Here is a 15,681-nt window from a genome sequence, read left to right as displayed (position 1 = left end):
CCGATGACCTTGTTGTATATTTATCTGGAAATAATTCTAACACAATAATAAATAACTTAAACTTAGCATTAACAAAAACTCCATAATTACCTCTCTATTTAAATCTCGCAGTTAATCCATCTAAGTCTAAAGTTGTCGTTTTTGGTCTAAAATCTAAAGCTACTTTGCCCTCTTTATTGTATAATAATACACTCTGCCAATAGTCACAGATACCAAGTTTTTGGGTGTCATATTTTGTCACAATTATCCTGGAAAAAATATGCTGAGCATTTAGAAGTCAAAGCCAATAAAGCTTTTAATATCCTTAAGTCATTGCGTGGTACAAAATGGGGGGCTGACCCCAAAATATTACTTATGCTTTATAAATCTTTAGTTCGCAGTCATTTGAATATGGGTTTATGTGTTTTGCTTCAGACCATAAAATTATAGAGAGTTTAGAAAAATTCAAAATAAGTGCATGCGCGTTGTGACTGGAGCATTTAAAACCACTCCTATTGTTTCATTACAAGTAGAGTGTAATCTCCCTCCAGTAACAATAAGACTTGCATATTTGAAGGAAAGATTTATTGTAAAACTACATGCTGAATATGACAACCACCTTTTAAAAGAACTCTTGAATATTATCTATTGCCTTTCCAAAAATCTTTTTATGTTTTGCAGGGCCTATCTGAATTTAGCAGTTTTTAAATCAAATTAGTATACATAAAAGCAATAACCACTTACCTTGTTTCGATGGGCCTTATGAAAGTAAATTTAGTCCTATAAATGTTGTGATTGATAATGGTCTCTCCAGAAAGGAACAAGTATATGAGAAATTAGCTTCATGGAATGGTTTTAAATTCATTTATACAGATGGATCTAAGAATGAGTCTAGTGTATCTTCAGCTATATACAACTCCGAAAACAAAATGGGTCTTGGTTTCAAAATAGACAAACATGCTAGTATTTTCACAGCTGAGGCATTCGCTATTCTTTGTGCACTGAAGCACATATCAAGGCAAAAAGAGGCATGTAAATGGGTAATTGTCAGTGATAGTATGAGTGTATTAAAAGCTATAAAAAATAATAAAGTAAAATCTAATACAAATTATTTAATTTTCTAATTAAAGATCTTTGGTCTGAGCTTCACTTAAAAACAAATTTGTTATTGAATTCATGTGGACTCCTTCACATATAGGCGTATCTGGTAACGAAAATGTAGATTTCTTGGCTCAGTCAATTGCAAACTCTCCTCCATCTATTGATGTTAGTTTTGATGTCCTACTCCATATACTGATGCTATTCCAATACTGAAACAAAGAATGTATGTTCAGTGGAAAAAACAATGGGATCATGTTGTGCAAGTAGAAAACAAGGGTTCTTGGTATGCTGCCTTAAATGTAAACTTACAATCTGTATCTTGGTTACGTAAAGGTAATATCTATCGTAATATAAGCTTTTACAGCACAATCTGTCGTCTTAGGTTAGGTCATTTTCGCCTCAACCATCATTTGCATCGTATGAAATTTATAAGTGATCCTCGTTGTGAATTGTGTCAGTCAAATGAGGATCAAACCATAGATCATATAGTCTATCATTGTTCGTCTTTCGGCATTCAGCGCCTTGTGCTGATGGACGAATTAATCCGCATTTACGGAGAACCACATCTGGTCCCGCTCTCTGTTCAAGAGCTGTTAAAGAATCATTCTACATATGAACCACTGTACAACTTCATTGTATCAACAGTAAAAGAAATATAATTTGTTTCATTAATGTACAAAGTTATAATATTGCTTCATTCTTTGTATATTCCTAATTTTCTATCGTTTCAGTGAGTGTAGGTTAGTTTAAGTAATTGGTAAATCAACTGACAGGCGTCAAATCAGAGCTGTCAGACTATTTCCTTACAGGGATCCTTGCAAGGATCATCTATGTAGGTTACATAGAAGTTTTTTTATCTTGTATTTTCTGGATTGAATATTTATACACCGGACTTGACTATAACTGAAGAAGTTTTATTGGATGTGACAACATAGAAAGCAAACACTGAAGAAGTTTAACTGGATAAGACAATATAGAAAGAATACTAAAGAAGTTTAATTGGATATGACAACATTGAAAGAAATACTGAAGAAGTTTTATTGGATATGACAACGTTGGGAAAGAAAAATATTGAAGAAATTTTATTAAATTGACATGGAAATAATATATAGAAGTTGAAATAAATTATAAGTATTAACTGATGACGAGGCGATATGGTCCCTGACTTTAGCCTGTCCGAACGGACGAATTAAAAAAAAAAAAAAAAAAAAAGAAATTTGACAATCAATTTTGATTTCGTTCAGAAATTCTACCGCCCGTTTATTTCAATAGCTGCTGAAACTGTACATAGCTTTTGCCCGCAACTTCGCTCGGGATGAATCGCATTTAGAACTTTACTTCTATTATCCCGATCTATTGAACTAAACGAAATATAGCTAATACTTAACTTTCTTTAGTAGCTTGCCTAATCAGGTAAGCTTGAAAACTACTAAGTATACCATTCGTAATACTAGAATCCGAGAATTCGTTGATCCTTCTTATCGAATGAACTCAGTCATAAAAATCGGACAAGTAATAGCAAAATCCAAGCAAAAATCAAGTACATGAGGCCTTCAACCATCATCCCAGCCTAAGCCTATGTACCTACACTCCTACTCTTGGGCACCGGCGTCCTCTCAGAATGAGGGAACTTGAGCCGTAGTTCCCACGCGGGCAAAACGTAAATTTGAAACTTCACATACTCATACTCATGCAGATTTCCTCACGATGTTTTCCTTCACCGGCAAGCTGGTGCTAATATCGCACACATACATATTACATCTTTGGCCTCATCTGCACTTTGCATCAGGTGAGATGGGGGTCAATCACGGTCAGTTTTATGTAAGAAAAAAAAAATCATAAATTTCGAACGACCAAGACGACAGTCATAGTATGTTGAGTATTGGACTGAACGCCATAATATAATCCAGGTGGTGATATAGGGTATTTACCGAAAATGATGTACCTAGTAAAAATACTCGTGTTATTTGGTCAACATCTACATAATAGTATGGCTACTTAATTTATTTTTTATCGCGTGTGTGAGCAACTGAAAACAGACTGACAGATGTCCGTTTCCGACTCGACCGCCCGGCGCGTGACAGCCCTACGAAATTAGTCCGCCCAGACGACGCCGCCAAGTACTTGCAGCTTCCTACCTAAAATACGGAGTGCACCTGCTCTGATTTTGGTTATAAATATAAAGCAACACTTGAAAGTAAAAAACAATCCGAATATAATTTCACATCTTACTTTTATTTGGTAAAGCATTACATAAATACATAGCTGATGTTCTGTTCGGCAGTAAACACTTTCAAGGCACTTAAAATATGTTTCACTATGTACATTGTACTTCATAAAATATTAAAAAAAGTTTATTACAAAAAAAAATACAAGACTTCCTCGCGGAATGCAACGATATGAATATCTGGTTTCAATAGAAGGAATGTTTTCTGGAATACTGCTGGATTAATACATTTTTTTTTCTATACTGTATATTCAAATAAAACAAATACGCAGTCTTAAATATAAATACAACAGTGTTCTCTATGTAAAAGTAGATAAATTTTCAATTAAAAAAAAATCATCACAGTTTAATATGAAAATATAAATAAATACATATTTCTACAGTAAGCTGTATAAACTCTGTGTCCAGCACCCTAAGTAGGCATTAAATAATTTAGATAGAAACTGTTTATTTTAATTACTAACTATTATTATGATTTTTATTTGTTATTTACTTACAAGTTCATACGATAAGGCAAAACGTTCAGCAGCGGTGGGCCTCATCTATAATTAAATAGGTGTATTCTGTCTATACTATTTCACTCAGAACTGCTTATATGCATAGATATAGCTACCTACAGGTGAATATTATAAAAACAAAAACCGATTTCTACCTTTAGTTCGTTTTAAAGCAATTTAATGTCATTTGACAACGACATCTTTCAATTTTTGTTTTTATTTTTACGATTTTCCTATTACATTTTTTTATGAGAGCTTCTTGTGACAGACTAGTTGGCGCCAGCGTCGCGAGGTCCGTTCGAAGACTTTGAGATTTGTGTCACGTTTGTGGTTAGTTAAATAAGTCAATGACCAAATCGCAAATAACCCCCTTATTCATAAACGACAATCAAACCTATTTTAGTTAAAATGCCGCTAAAATTCGTTTGTCCTTATCTGTCACTTCGGCATTTGTATTTGTTAGAAAGGGACAAAGCATTTGTTAGTTAACATAGGCTTGTTAAGTTTTATGAATAAGGGGGTAAGACTGTAACGTTAAACGAACCTCTCAATAGTAACGCCATCATGCGATATTTCACCTGTCAAGAAGCTCATTGCAGTAGCAGACTAAGTAGGGGGGGGGCTAGGGGGCCTCGGTTTGGCTGGCATTGGCAAGCATAGAAAAAAAAAGTTTTTGCGTAACGAATGTCGTTTCACTTGTAAATGTTTACGTGGTGTTTAGTAGTAAATATTCAAATATGGAGGAAGCCAAATTAAAGATCGCCCCCGGCCTCAAAAAGTCTTAGTCCGCCATTTCCTCATTGTACCGAAACTAGAACGAATTGTAAAACCTAGGTAGAACTACTTTGATAGTGATCTATCTATTGAAAACAGCGCCATCTATCCTCCTAGGCATATTGCATATTGCATCCATCTCATGCAGACACGAAGATAGAGTAAAAAAAATCACGATATCATTTAAAAATCATTGTCAAAGTCAATCGAGAGCACATTAAGAAATTACACCTGCCCGCTGCTTGGGTGATGGTATGATGTCTGGGTTCGATTCCCAGGTTTCTAGTTTTTCAATGAGTTCTAATTTCGGTATGACTTATACAACAAATGTTATATTTTAGTATGAGTTAACAGCAATCAACCTAAGATTACTCAAGTCATTTAAGTAGTAATTATAATTAACACCCATTTAGGTATAGGAGCTGCCGTTAGTGAAACAGTCACACCGACTTTATATATGTATATTATTGCACTATGGTACTAGGAACCTGTAAAAGGCACATTGAAAAGCACTAAGTTATGCTACAGAGTCCATCGTAGTTAGATGCTATAATCTATCGACCAATCACGACGCTGCTGTGATACAAGCGTTCTGATTGGTGATTGGCTCTATCTAAGTGATGGATACATGTTCTAATGGACGACGGTCCTTACAGTTGGTTTTTGTGTTATGTTACTGGGCGTTGTGTTTCGCTGTCTCAAGTCGCACAGTTCGAGCTTCGCCAATAGAATGTATCTGTAAATAAAACCATAAAGATAAAAAAAATGCTATTGGTCGCAATTTTTAGGGTTCCGTACCTCGAAAGGAATAAACGGAACCAAAAACAGAAAATAGCTAAATAAAAGCTTGTAAAATAATACATTTTCATCTTGATTTTTATGCCTGGCTTTCTATTTTGTTTAAGAGAGGGCTCATAGTCAAAATACCACCAACGGGACTTATCACGAGTAATATTTACTTCAACGTTTCGGCAAAAACTGTACAGTCAAGTGCAAAAATAAGTATCTATTCGAACCACTCAAAAATATGTTACTACGGCCTTTGTGTGTCGGAATAAGAGTCTGTGGTGATGATGGTGGAGCCTTATGTCCAGCTGTGGATGCCTACGGCTGAGATGATGATGATGATGATGATGATGATGATGATGATGAAGAGTCTGTGGTACCTACTTATTTTTGAAACTGAATAAGTTCATATTTTTACACTTGACTGCACACTAGATGAAATATGAAAAAAATATATAACCGATCCCTAACACGTGACCAAGTGCAAGACTTACTCGCGCACCGAGGCTTCCGTACAAAGTAGTTTAAATAGGTACTTAGCCACTCACATGCTTTGAATTTTGAGTTGAACTCTATTCATTAACAAAATAAGAGCGTTGACAGGCAATTAGAGTTGCCAAAAGCATGTGAGTGGTATCCATGAATATCCTGTAGTGTAAGCATAGCCCTTTTTTTTTTTAATGGCTTTCACTCTTGCTGTTTTTAGCAAGCGTATTTTGCCAATGTCGATGTTGCGACATTACGCACATGAGGAGAATGTTCGGTTTATGAAATTTTGATTTTGGGGAAGGAACAGATAGGAGACCTAAAACAAATAACATATGTTATGGACGGCACACGGACGAGTGACATTTTTTTTTTAACAGGGAAATGACAGACTGTTAAACATGCTAACATAAAAGGAAGTAGTGTAAAGGAAAAATGAAATATAGAAAACATGCTGTAATTTTACTACAACTTAATGTTGTGGCTCAGTATAAATTTGATTAAAACTTTTGTCAAGGAAGAATCTAAAAGAGAAAGAAGTGTCAGAATGTTAATAGGACGCGGAACATCCTTAGGCAACACGTCATACAGAGAATATGTAAGTTTACCGCAATTAAAAAAAATGTGCTCAAAAGTTCCTTCGTCTAGACCGCATTCGCACAAGGAGCTATCCCTCTCTTAACGTTTTAAACTTTGACAGCAATAGACAGATGACATTTGAATTTAGTGTTGCCAGTGCAACAAATTAGTTCCATTGGTTTTCCAATTCAAGTTCCAATATGGCGAGTTTTTGTATAATTCTGGTCAGCCTTTACGTAATTTGTGGATGGCCTGTATGATGCGTGGGGCGTGGGCGCACCTTAGGAGGGCTGGCGGGGGGCGTGCGGCGCGCCGTCGTGCCGCGCCCACTCTCGCTCGAACTCGTGCTCGAGGATCTCGGCGCCGCGCTTGCGCGTCAGGCCCGTCTCGTCCAGGCTCAGCTCGCACATCTGCATGTCGTCCACACCTAAACATAAGACACATTTTACACTTCTCATGCTCCTAAAGTTGGTATTTATGCTCTAGTTCATAAAGTAAAATCTTCGTCTAAGACCAAGTGTAAACAGCCACAAACAAATAAGAATCTACATATTTTTTAAATATTTTTTCATTTATATAAAACTAAAAATCAATCAAAAGAATCAAAAATCCATACTTAATATATAAATGCGAAAGTAACTCTGTCTGTCTGTCTGTCTGTCTGTCTGTCTGTCTGTCTGTCTGTTACGCTTTCACGCCAAAACCGCTGAACCGATTTGGATGAAATTTGGTATAGAGATAGAATAGACCTTGGGAAAGAACATAGGCTATCTTTTATCGCGAAAAAGAGGCTTTAAGGGGTTGAAATAGGGGATGAAAGTTTATATGGTGGAAGTTTGTCGCTGTCGAAGATAAAACCATGAAACTTGGCATTTAGGAACTTAATAAAAAATAAGTCGGTATTTGTAAGAGCTTTTTTTAAAAATTCGACCTGTGAGGGGATGAAATAGGGGATGAAAGTTCATATGGAAAGTCGTCATTATCGAAGATAAATCGATGGTTCTTTGTGAAACTTGGCATTTGGGCACGTGATAAGATATAAATTATTTGTAAGCGCGTTTTTTAAAATTCTGCCTGTGTGAGGGTGAAATAGGGATGAAAGTTTATATGAAGGTCGCCGTTGTCGAATATTAAATCGATTGTACTTTATGAAACTTTGCATTTGGGCACTTATAAAAATAGATATTTGTTCAAGCGTTTTTGAAATCTTACCTGCAAGGGGATGAAATAGGGGATGAAAATTAATATGGAACGTCGTCATTATCACAGATAAATCGATGAATCTTTGTGTTTAGGTATTCGATAAGAACATAAAAAATGGTTAAATTCGATTCAGACTCGCGCCATCAAGGGTTCGTACGTAGGTATTTATGAATGAATATCCAGTGTTAGGAAAAAAATTGCTAATAGAGCTACCTTTATACAAAAATCCCAGTTTCTAGACAGCCGGAAGTACCCTAAACCTTTTTCTGTTAAGGCGATTTGTATGGAAACACCTTTCTCTTTCACAGCTTCCGGGACTATTGACCTGAGTTTAGGGTTTTAATTTCAACTCGACATATACATAATATAATTAAGGGTCTAAGGGTTCCATTTTTTCCTTTGAGGTACGGAACCCTAAAAAACATTTGAACTCTTTTCACATTTCGTCATTTTTCATACTTGAAAATATGGGGATGAAGTTCTTATGGAATTCCAAACAAATTACTATAAGTACTTATCGGAAAAATGTGTAGCTATGCTTAGTAAGAATGACGTCTTAATTATAATCCTACCCTCCTAACTTACAATAAAGGACGTAAGATGTCAAGAGTTCACTATGAAGAATTAGTCCTTTTGTGTTGGCAGGGTAGAATACACGTCGTATTGCTAAAATATGGCTACCCGCAAAATATTTATGTTTTAGAATAGAACAAAAAAAATAGTTTAGATATAAAGCAATGTATTAAAATAGCTTATTTTCAGTAAACCGTAGAGGTTTCTATGTGCTATTATTGGCAGAATAGGTACCCTAAATAAATTAAACACTTTCAAAGTTACTATTCCACGCGGACGAAGTCGCGGGCAAAAGCTAGTAGTATATAATTATAATAGTAATTCGTGAACGATAAAAGGTATATAGTAAGTGAACAATTGTTTCCACTGTCGCTATTTCATTTCCTCGCAATCGAAGTGAAAAGCAGACGGCTCGGGCGGTTATATGAACGCCTCGGGTAAAATGGCTCCTTTTATGCTCTTGTTGTACAATCTACTATTTTACTTCTCATGCTTGTAAAGACTTTTTATGTTCTAGTGCAAAAAGCAATATCTTCGTATGAAACTACTCCTAAGGCAATCAGCTGCAACAGCCAAAAACAAAACAGTTTATAAGTTTAAAAAAAAAACCGTTTTGTTTGAGGCTGTTACCTAGCGGCTGTAGCTCGTTTTATGCTCTTGTTGTACAACCTACTATTATCTAGCTATTTTCTAGCTAGAATTCTAGCATAATACATTAACTTCTTACACTGGGGAGAAGGGGGTCTCATTCAGCTTTGCCTGCGGGCTTAGCCACTTGCTGAGTGCTAATGCTAATGGTAGTCGTAATGCTAACTGACCGGCCTGCAGCAGCACGGGCGCCTTGTCGGGATGCAGCTCCATCTGTCGTGCGACGTACTGTCCGTCAAAGTGCGCGTACCACCAGCCGCGCCGCTCGGCACCGGCCGCGCCCGCGCCCGCGCCCGCCGGCCGCACGAACGGGATACGGAAGTAGCGGTGCCGCGCGCCCAGCACGTCGCCCTTCTGCGGCAGCCGCGGCATCTTGGCTGCAAGCCGTCGGGGAACACGTCGTAATGAGGGCTATCGCGTATGGATTCGCCACTAGAGGCGCTAGTGTAGCGTGAGGTCTCCGAAATGTCAAATCTCATAGTTTTTGGATTTGTTTATAATTAGAATAATTTTGTGAATATTTTGCAATATCTGAAATTAATTATGGCAAATATGAATGTCGATGTTTTGAGACAGTTTTGTCTTTCGGAAACCTTCGTCTTCCCTTTTTTCCGAACAAAACGGGGACTATGCAACACTGTGGCATGCTCGATATTTTTATGGTACGGTTTTAAGGTGTATTAAATATGATTTTAATCTAAACTTTGTTTTCACGCCCGTAATAACAGACTTTGAAAGCCATACTTAAAAACCTCACGCAACAGTGCGCCATCTAGTGAGACAAAAACGATAGCCCTCATTGCAATTTCAACTTTACTTCCACCACTTCCGCTTAGTTTACCACCACCGGATCATCCCTGACCTAGGCCACGTACGCACTATGCGGGTAACCGCGCGCTATTAATGCGCTGTTTCTTTCTCGAGCGATACTTTGAAAAGGGACGGCACGCTAAAACCTTGCCGGTTAACCGCATAGTGCATAGGTGGTCTTACAATCAAGACTTCAGCGTTTTATAATTAAGACTTAGGGGCTGTTTCACCACTCAATGATTAATGTTAACTGACGGTAAATGTGATGCCGTCTCTATTTCTTTTATTCGAAAAGACGGAAACGGCATCACATTTAACCGTCAGTTAACACTAATCAAAGGGTGGTGAAACAGCCTCTTAGATTTACTCTATTTTAGCCTAGTTTTGGAGGCTATTGGGAGACTGCTGTTAAATCAATAAAGTATTTTTTAACATAACATTATCATATCATCAGAGATCATGCATATCTTGGTTTATAACTGGTTATTTGGCCGCTTCTGAACTTTAGTATAGTAAGAATTATTGAGGTGTCCCGATGTCATTAAGAGCCAACCTTTGGAACAAAGCCATTGTATTCTATTATGTCCTCAAGTGCATAATCCTCAGTTTAAAATGAAATGAAATATAAGATAAAATAGCTCATTGAAATAACGACTTCATTATTTACAAAAGAGAGTTGATTTTAAATACAACTTTGTTGGCAGATAATATTTTTCAAAATTGAATGCGTCGTAGACAAGCAGCCTCATGGAAATGTATTATCTGCGAACATGTATTTATTTTAAAATGCACTTTCTGCTCTAGACAATGAAATCGTTATTTGAATGAATAATTTCATTTTATAATTACGTTGATTGAGGGCTTTCACAGAGGCGAAATATCGCTAGATGGCGTTAGTATCGTGAGCTTCGTTTGACGTTTGTTTGCGATTGGCTCATTCAGTTATTTAACCATAACGCCATCTAGCGAGGGGAGGGCACAACATAATACAATAGCTTTGTTCCAAAGGTTGGCTGTTAACAAGATCGGGCCACTTCAAATAATTTCTACTATACGTTAATTTTGTCGGCCTTTAGGAGACTGACGTGAAGGTTTGCCCGCGACGTGGCGGTCACTTACCGGCGTCCATGATGCTCTGGGGCGCGCGTTCCTGCTCGTTCATGGTAGTCTTGCGAGCGTTCTTGGCCTTCCACGCGTGGTACACCTTCAGGCGGCGGTGGAACTCGTGCCGGCACGCCTGGACAACAACGCTTTCCATTACACGACTTTAAACTGTAAGCCTAGTTTAGGGGCTGTTTCACGTGGATGGCGAACGAGCAAGTGGGTCTCCTGATGGTAAGAGATCACCACCGCCCATAAACATCTTGAACACCAGGGGTATTGATTAGTGTTAACTGGCGGTTAGGTGTGATGCCGTCTCTATTTGTTTTGTTCGAATAGACAGAGACGGCATCACATTTAACCGTCGGTTAACGCTAATCAATGGATGGTGAAACAGCCCCTTAGACTTGCAAGAAAAATCGTGCAAGTTGCAGTACATTGCGGCGCTCGATTGACCACTACAAACTCGACGGCTTTACGGCCTCGCAATGTAATGCAACTTGCACGATATTCCTTGCAGGTCTAACCTCGGCTATACGACTGGGGTCTTCTGGGTTCTCAAATGGCGCACTTATATTGTACGGATCTTAATGGTCATTAATGCTGGTGACTGTACCTACGTGTAAACTGTTTATTGTACACAAGAAAAGAAACAGAATACAATTGACAAAGTTTGTGATTCATGTAACCAGGCGAATTTATCCTTTTAATGGATCTCTACAGGTCAACTTAAGACAAGTTCAAGGAAAAAATATTTTTTTTCATATTCATGTGTAAAAACACCCTTGTACAGTCAGAAGCAAAAGTAGATAAGCAGTTTTGGTGCTCAAAATGATCTAAACACTCTCTCTCTCTTATTACCTTGGTAGTAGAGTTGTTTTTAGATCATTTTGAGCACCATAACCGCTCATCCCCCTCTACAGCTGACTACTTTTGTTCATTATCATTTGAATTAACTTCAAAAGTCGAAATGGTCTACATTGGCAATTTTATTTTATGAAACGGATCACAAAGGCTACTTATTGGCAATGCAATAACCTGCCGAAACAATACTATTACAACACAATACAATTTATTAATAAGTAAATATATTTTCTGTTTTAATATAGTTTTAAGATAAGGTCCTGACTGAAAATCAGCACCACGGTACGGTTTGCCGTTGGGACCTATTTAGCGTCATGTATGTCTTGTCTTTGTTCTATTGTTATGTTGATTGTGATGTTTTTATGGGGTTAAATAAATGTATTTTTTTTTCATCTCTCCTGTTCGGAAAGTTTAATTTTCATGGGTAGATAGCCGGGTGGAAAATTGTGTTTTATCTCTAGGGTGGAAAGTATTTTTTTTAAATTTTTCGATTAGCCACAGAGTCGAAGATAATTGAGTTACGCCAATGACACTTTTTTTTCACGTTTCGGCATGGCCATCTAGATACACGTCGTGATCAAGGAGCTTATATACAACACTGGAGGTTGAACGCCGAACATCCGTTTAAAACAAGAAATTTGATCTTTATTACGTCACGAACATATTCCATCTCTTTCTTTAGTTATGTTAAGAAAGAGATGGATGTCATTCGTGAAATGTGAAAGAAAGAGATGGAATATATAAATAAGTAATAAAGATCAAACTTCTTCGTTCGGCGTTCAACCTCCAATTTTGTAGGTAAGTATATAAACTCCTTGGTCGTGACCAACTCGATCTTTTTTAATACTCGGCCGAGGCAAGTGGCCAGGTCGAAAAGGTACCGTTGGAGGTTGGATATAAGTGAATTCAATTTGCAGAATACTGAAATTCAATTTAATGATATTCTAATTTTTTTGTACTATTTTACTTTCCTCACAGTCGAAATGAAAAGTAGAGTGTCTAACTCGGGTGAAATTACCCATTTCCCCTCGAACTATTCGAATATATCGAAGAAATATCTCAAGTGAAATGGGTCACTTTCCACCCTTGGTTATCAATCTACTATTTCCTTCTTTATTACAAACATTTAGCCAGCAATTGAAGATACCCTGTATAACATAACACCACACCACAGACACCTTTCACTTACCTCTAAGAGTTCAATATCACACGAGGTGTTGATGGTGTCTCGCAGCTCTGAATATTTCCATTTGGACAGGTCGTGTTTCTGTTTGCCTTGCATCGCCTGTTGCATTCTAATGCGTTCTGACCTATAATTGGGAACAAATGTTAAACGAAACTGAGCATTTTACGAGATGACATTAGAAGGTTTCGCCATGACAGTTGAGGCTATTATTTAGCAATTTACTACATTTTCAGGTCCATCCGTATTCAATAGTCCTCGAGTTAGGACTATGAATAAGCCGTAGCATGCCAAAACTAGATTTTACGTTCTTTGATGTTTTGTCGTTACTCGTTAGGTATCGTATATTATAAAGAAGTGGGGATACCTCAATGTTCATGGGAAACTTAAGTTACAAGTGAGATTGCATGCTATTTACTAAGTACATGGAAAGCTTTATTTATTACCAACATCTAATCTAATAGCTTTACTTTGTTAAGAACGTAGTCGGCGTGTCAAGTCAATACATAGTACAGTCGAGGACATAAATATCTATGTAGCCGTCAAATTTATGTATACATCGACCTTACGGTTAGTGGCATAAAGGTATTTAAATATTTTTAACGCCTTAGTAACAGTACACATATTTGTGACCTTGAATGTACTTTGTTGCTTTACTTAGGCAAACCATGTTAATGCGACATAGTATTACATTGCAAAAGCTAATGCGTACTTTTAATTATTTAATTTTACTATCGCTTATTTTTTCACAGTTATTTTTAAAAGTTAAATGTCCGTGACAGTTATTTATAAAAGTTAAATGTCAGTGAACCTTTTCCCTGAATATACAAGGTGTTTTAAATATAATCCGGTATATTCTAGTAGATGGTTTGGGTCTGTTTGACTGAATACTAGCGTAAATTTTGTTCAGTTTTCTTTCATTGTAGTTTACAAAAGATGTAGAAGACAATACATTGGACAATGTTGAAAGTGTATTGCGTCATACGAAGAAAAACTTTTTAGTGGTGTTCAATCAAACTAACCTAAAATCTCTAAGATATTTCGAATTTTAAAACATCTTGTTTAATGGTTTGCTACAAACATTCTCACGTTACTTTTGGTGCAAGTATAAAAGTATAAGCAAACCGCAAATCCCAAATTGCATGCATCGGCCGTTCATACCTTGATCAGTGCGAGGAATGTTAATATATTATGAACTTATAACATTCAAAATATATAAACTGGCACTCCCACTAATCAATTAAGCGACCTTTAGGTAGAAAGTTTCTTAAAACGTGCGAATTCTGTCACTCAATAAATAATGTGCAAATTTTTTTATGTCCGCATTTATCAACAGATCGTTAATGAGATTTAATTACGCAAATGATATTGCTTTGATTTACCCGTTCGAAATTAATTTTTCATATAGATAACTGAAAAGTAAAGATGGCGCCGGTAATCGAGCACAGGTTCATGTGATTGCGAGGCACTTATATTTTTTTATCGCTTGAGTTTGCGTAAAAATACATATTGAAAAAGACGAGGAATCCACTATAATATTTCTGTTGTTTTCGGGACTCTCATTATAACAAATAATATATTAAGGAGCATCCCCAAGGGAAATATTTGTTGCCGTATCTTCAGCAAGTCGAGTACGACAGATTATTCTTTTCCCGAAGCAACTCACGGCATTTATAATAGGTATTATTTGCGGGTTATACGAGTATTTATCCTTCATTTTAATCGTGCTAATAAATAATGTTGCTTATAAAAATACTGAAGGCTAAAGCCACTTTAAATTTCTATTTAAACTAGATTTTTTCTATTTCACTAATTAGGTAGTTATTTATAATTATAATTAACAAAAAGTACGTAAATCAATGAGTAAATATTAGTACCTCTTATATATATTTTTAGTTACGTAACAAAGTTAACTACACTAGCTTGCTACATTAGAAGTAAGAATGCGCCGAAGTATAGCTAAAGCAGTTCAAAGTTAGCGAGCGAGTTAGTAGGTGTCAGTAGAGATTAAATCGGACCTCTTTCAATAACGCTATAACTATTGTAATAGTAATACAGAGCTATTAAAATGTCTAAAGAGCTTTTGTGAACTTGCTTTGGTTGATTTGGTAGGTAGGGACACTATTCTACATATAAAAGATTTTTTTTTAAAGTAATATTAATATTTTTTGTATGTACAAGACAATAGTCTCAAAAGAGTTATACATACGGTTGCTGAAAACTCGTTTACGTTTTCTGTAACTTGTTTATTTTAAAAAATACATCATGATGTTCAGGTGGAGTCAATAAATGGATTGTTTCGCTCTCATGCCTTCATAGTGGCCACCATGATTGCAATAAAGAAGAATTTAATTATTATGACAGCTCATTGATGTTTTAATGTAACTTTAAATCAAAATACTAAGACCATTGGTGTTATTATGTGTAAGTTCGTGGCACTCCTTGAATTTACGGGCCTCAACGATTTACCTCGTGAGTGCAAAAGAGCACGCAACAGTGTTGCCCGTTCTCACATTTCCCGCGCAACTAACTTTCGCCAGGGATATAGTGGTCATTATAGCGCTATTGAAAGGGCCACAGAGTAGCAGCGTGCGTAGAAGGAAACGTTAGTCTCACTGAATACCTGTTCAACTTATTTTCTCCATTGACTGTGTCCATTGTTGGGAAACTGTGCAAACAAAGATAGCTTACTAATCGTCGTATGTCGTGCCAAGCTATTTACAGGAAGGGAGGCACGACAATTTGTAAAAAATACAAATAAACAGTTGATTTTATTCTTTATTGACGAAGATTCTAAACGTGACAGCTTCCATTTACCTTGACATTTGAAATTTGGGACATTGTTCAAAATTATATCGCTTACAGTAGCT

At 36.6% G+C, this 15,681-nt stretch overlaps 1 protein-coding gene across 1 annotated transcript in view; it reads right to left on the bottom strand.

Annotated features, from left to right (window-relative positions):
* Positions 1 to 3,294: 3,294 nt before the first annotated feature.
* The window catches only part of jar (Myosin heavy chain 95F jaguar), a 62,194-nt gene continuing 49,807 nt past the window's right edge, over positions 3,295 to 15,681 (bottom strand). Inside the window, exons 21-26 of the mRNA XM_074087198.1 lie at positions 15,435 to 15,479; positions 12,818 to 12,938; positions 10,783 to 10,900; positions 9,024 to 9,230; positions 6,710 to 6,856; positions 3,295 to 5,314 (exon numbers count right to left, since the gene is read on the bottom strand). Of these exons, the coding sequence (XP_073943299.1) occupies positions 6,711 to 6,856; positions 9,024 to 9,230; positions 10,783 to 10,900; positions 12,818 to 12,938; positions 15,435 to 15,479 (637 nt within the window). The 3' untranslated portion in view covers positions 3,295 to 5,314; position 6,710. The remainder of the gene's footprint in view (positions 5,315 to 6,709; positions 6,857 to 9,023; positions 9,231 to 10,782; positions 10,901 to 12,817; positions 12,939 to 15,434; positions 15,480 to 15,681) is intronic.

Source organism: Choristoneura fumiferana, chromosome 4 (genome assembly GCF_025370935.1).
Source record: "Choristoneura fumiferana chromosome 4, NRCan_CFum_1, whole genome shotgun sequence".
Taxonomy (NCBI): Eukaryota; Metazoa; Arthropoda; class Insecta; order Lepidoptera; family Tortricidae; genus Choristoneura; species Choristoneura fumiferana.
The sequence above is the reverse complement of the archived record's forward strand: the minus strand, read 5'-3'. Positions and strand labels throughout refer to the sequence as shown.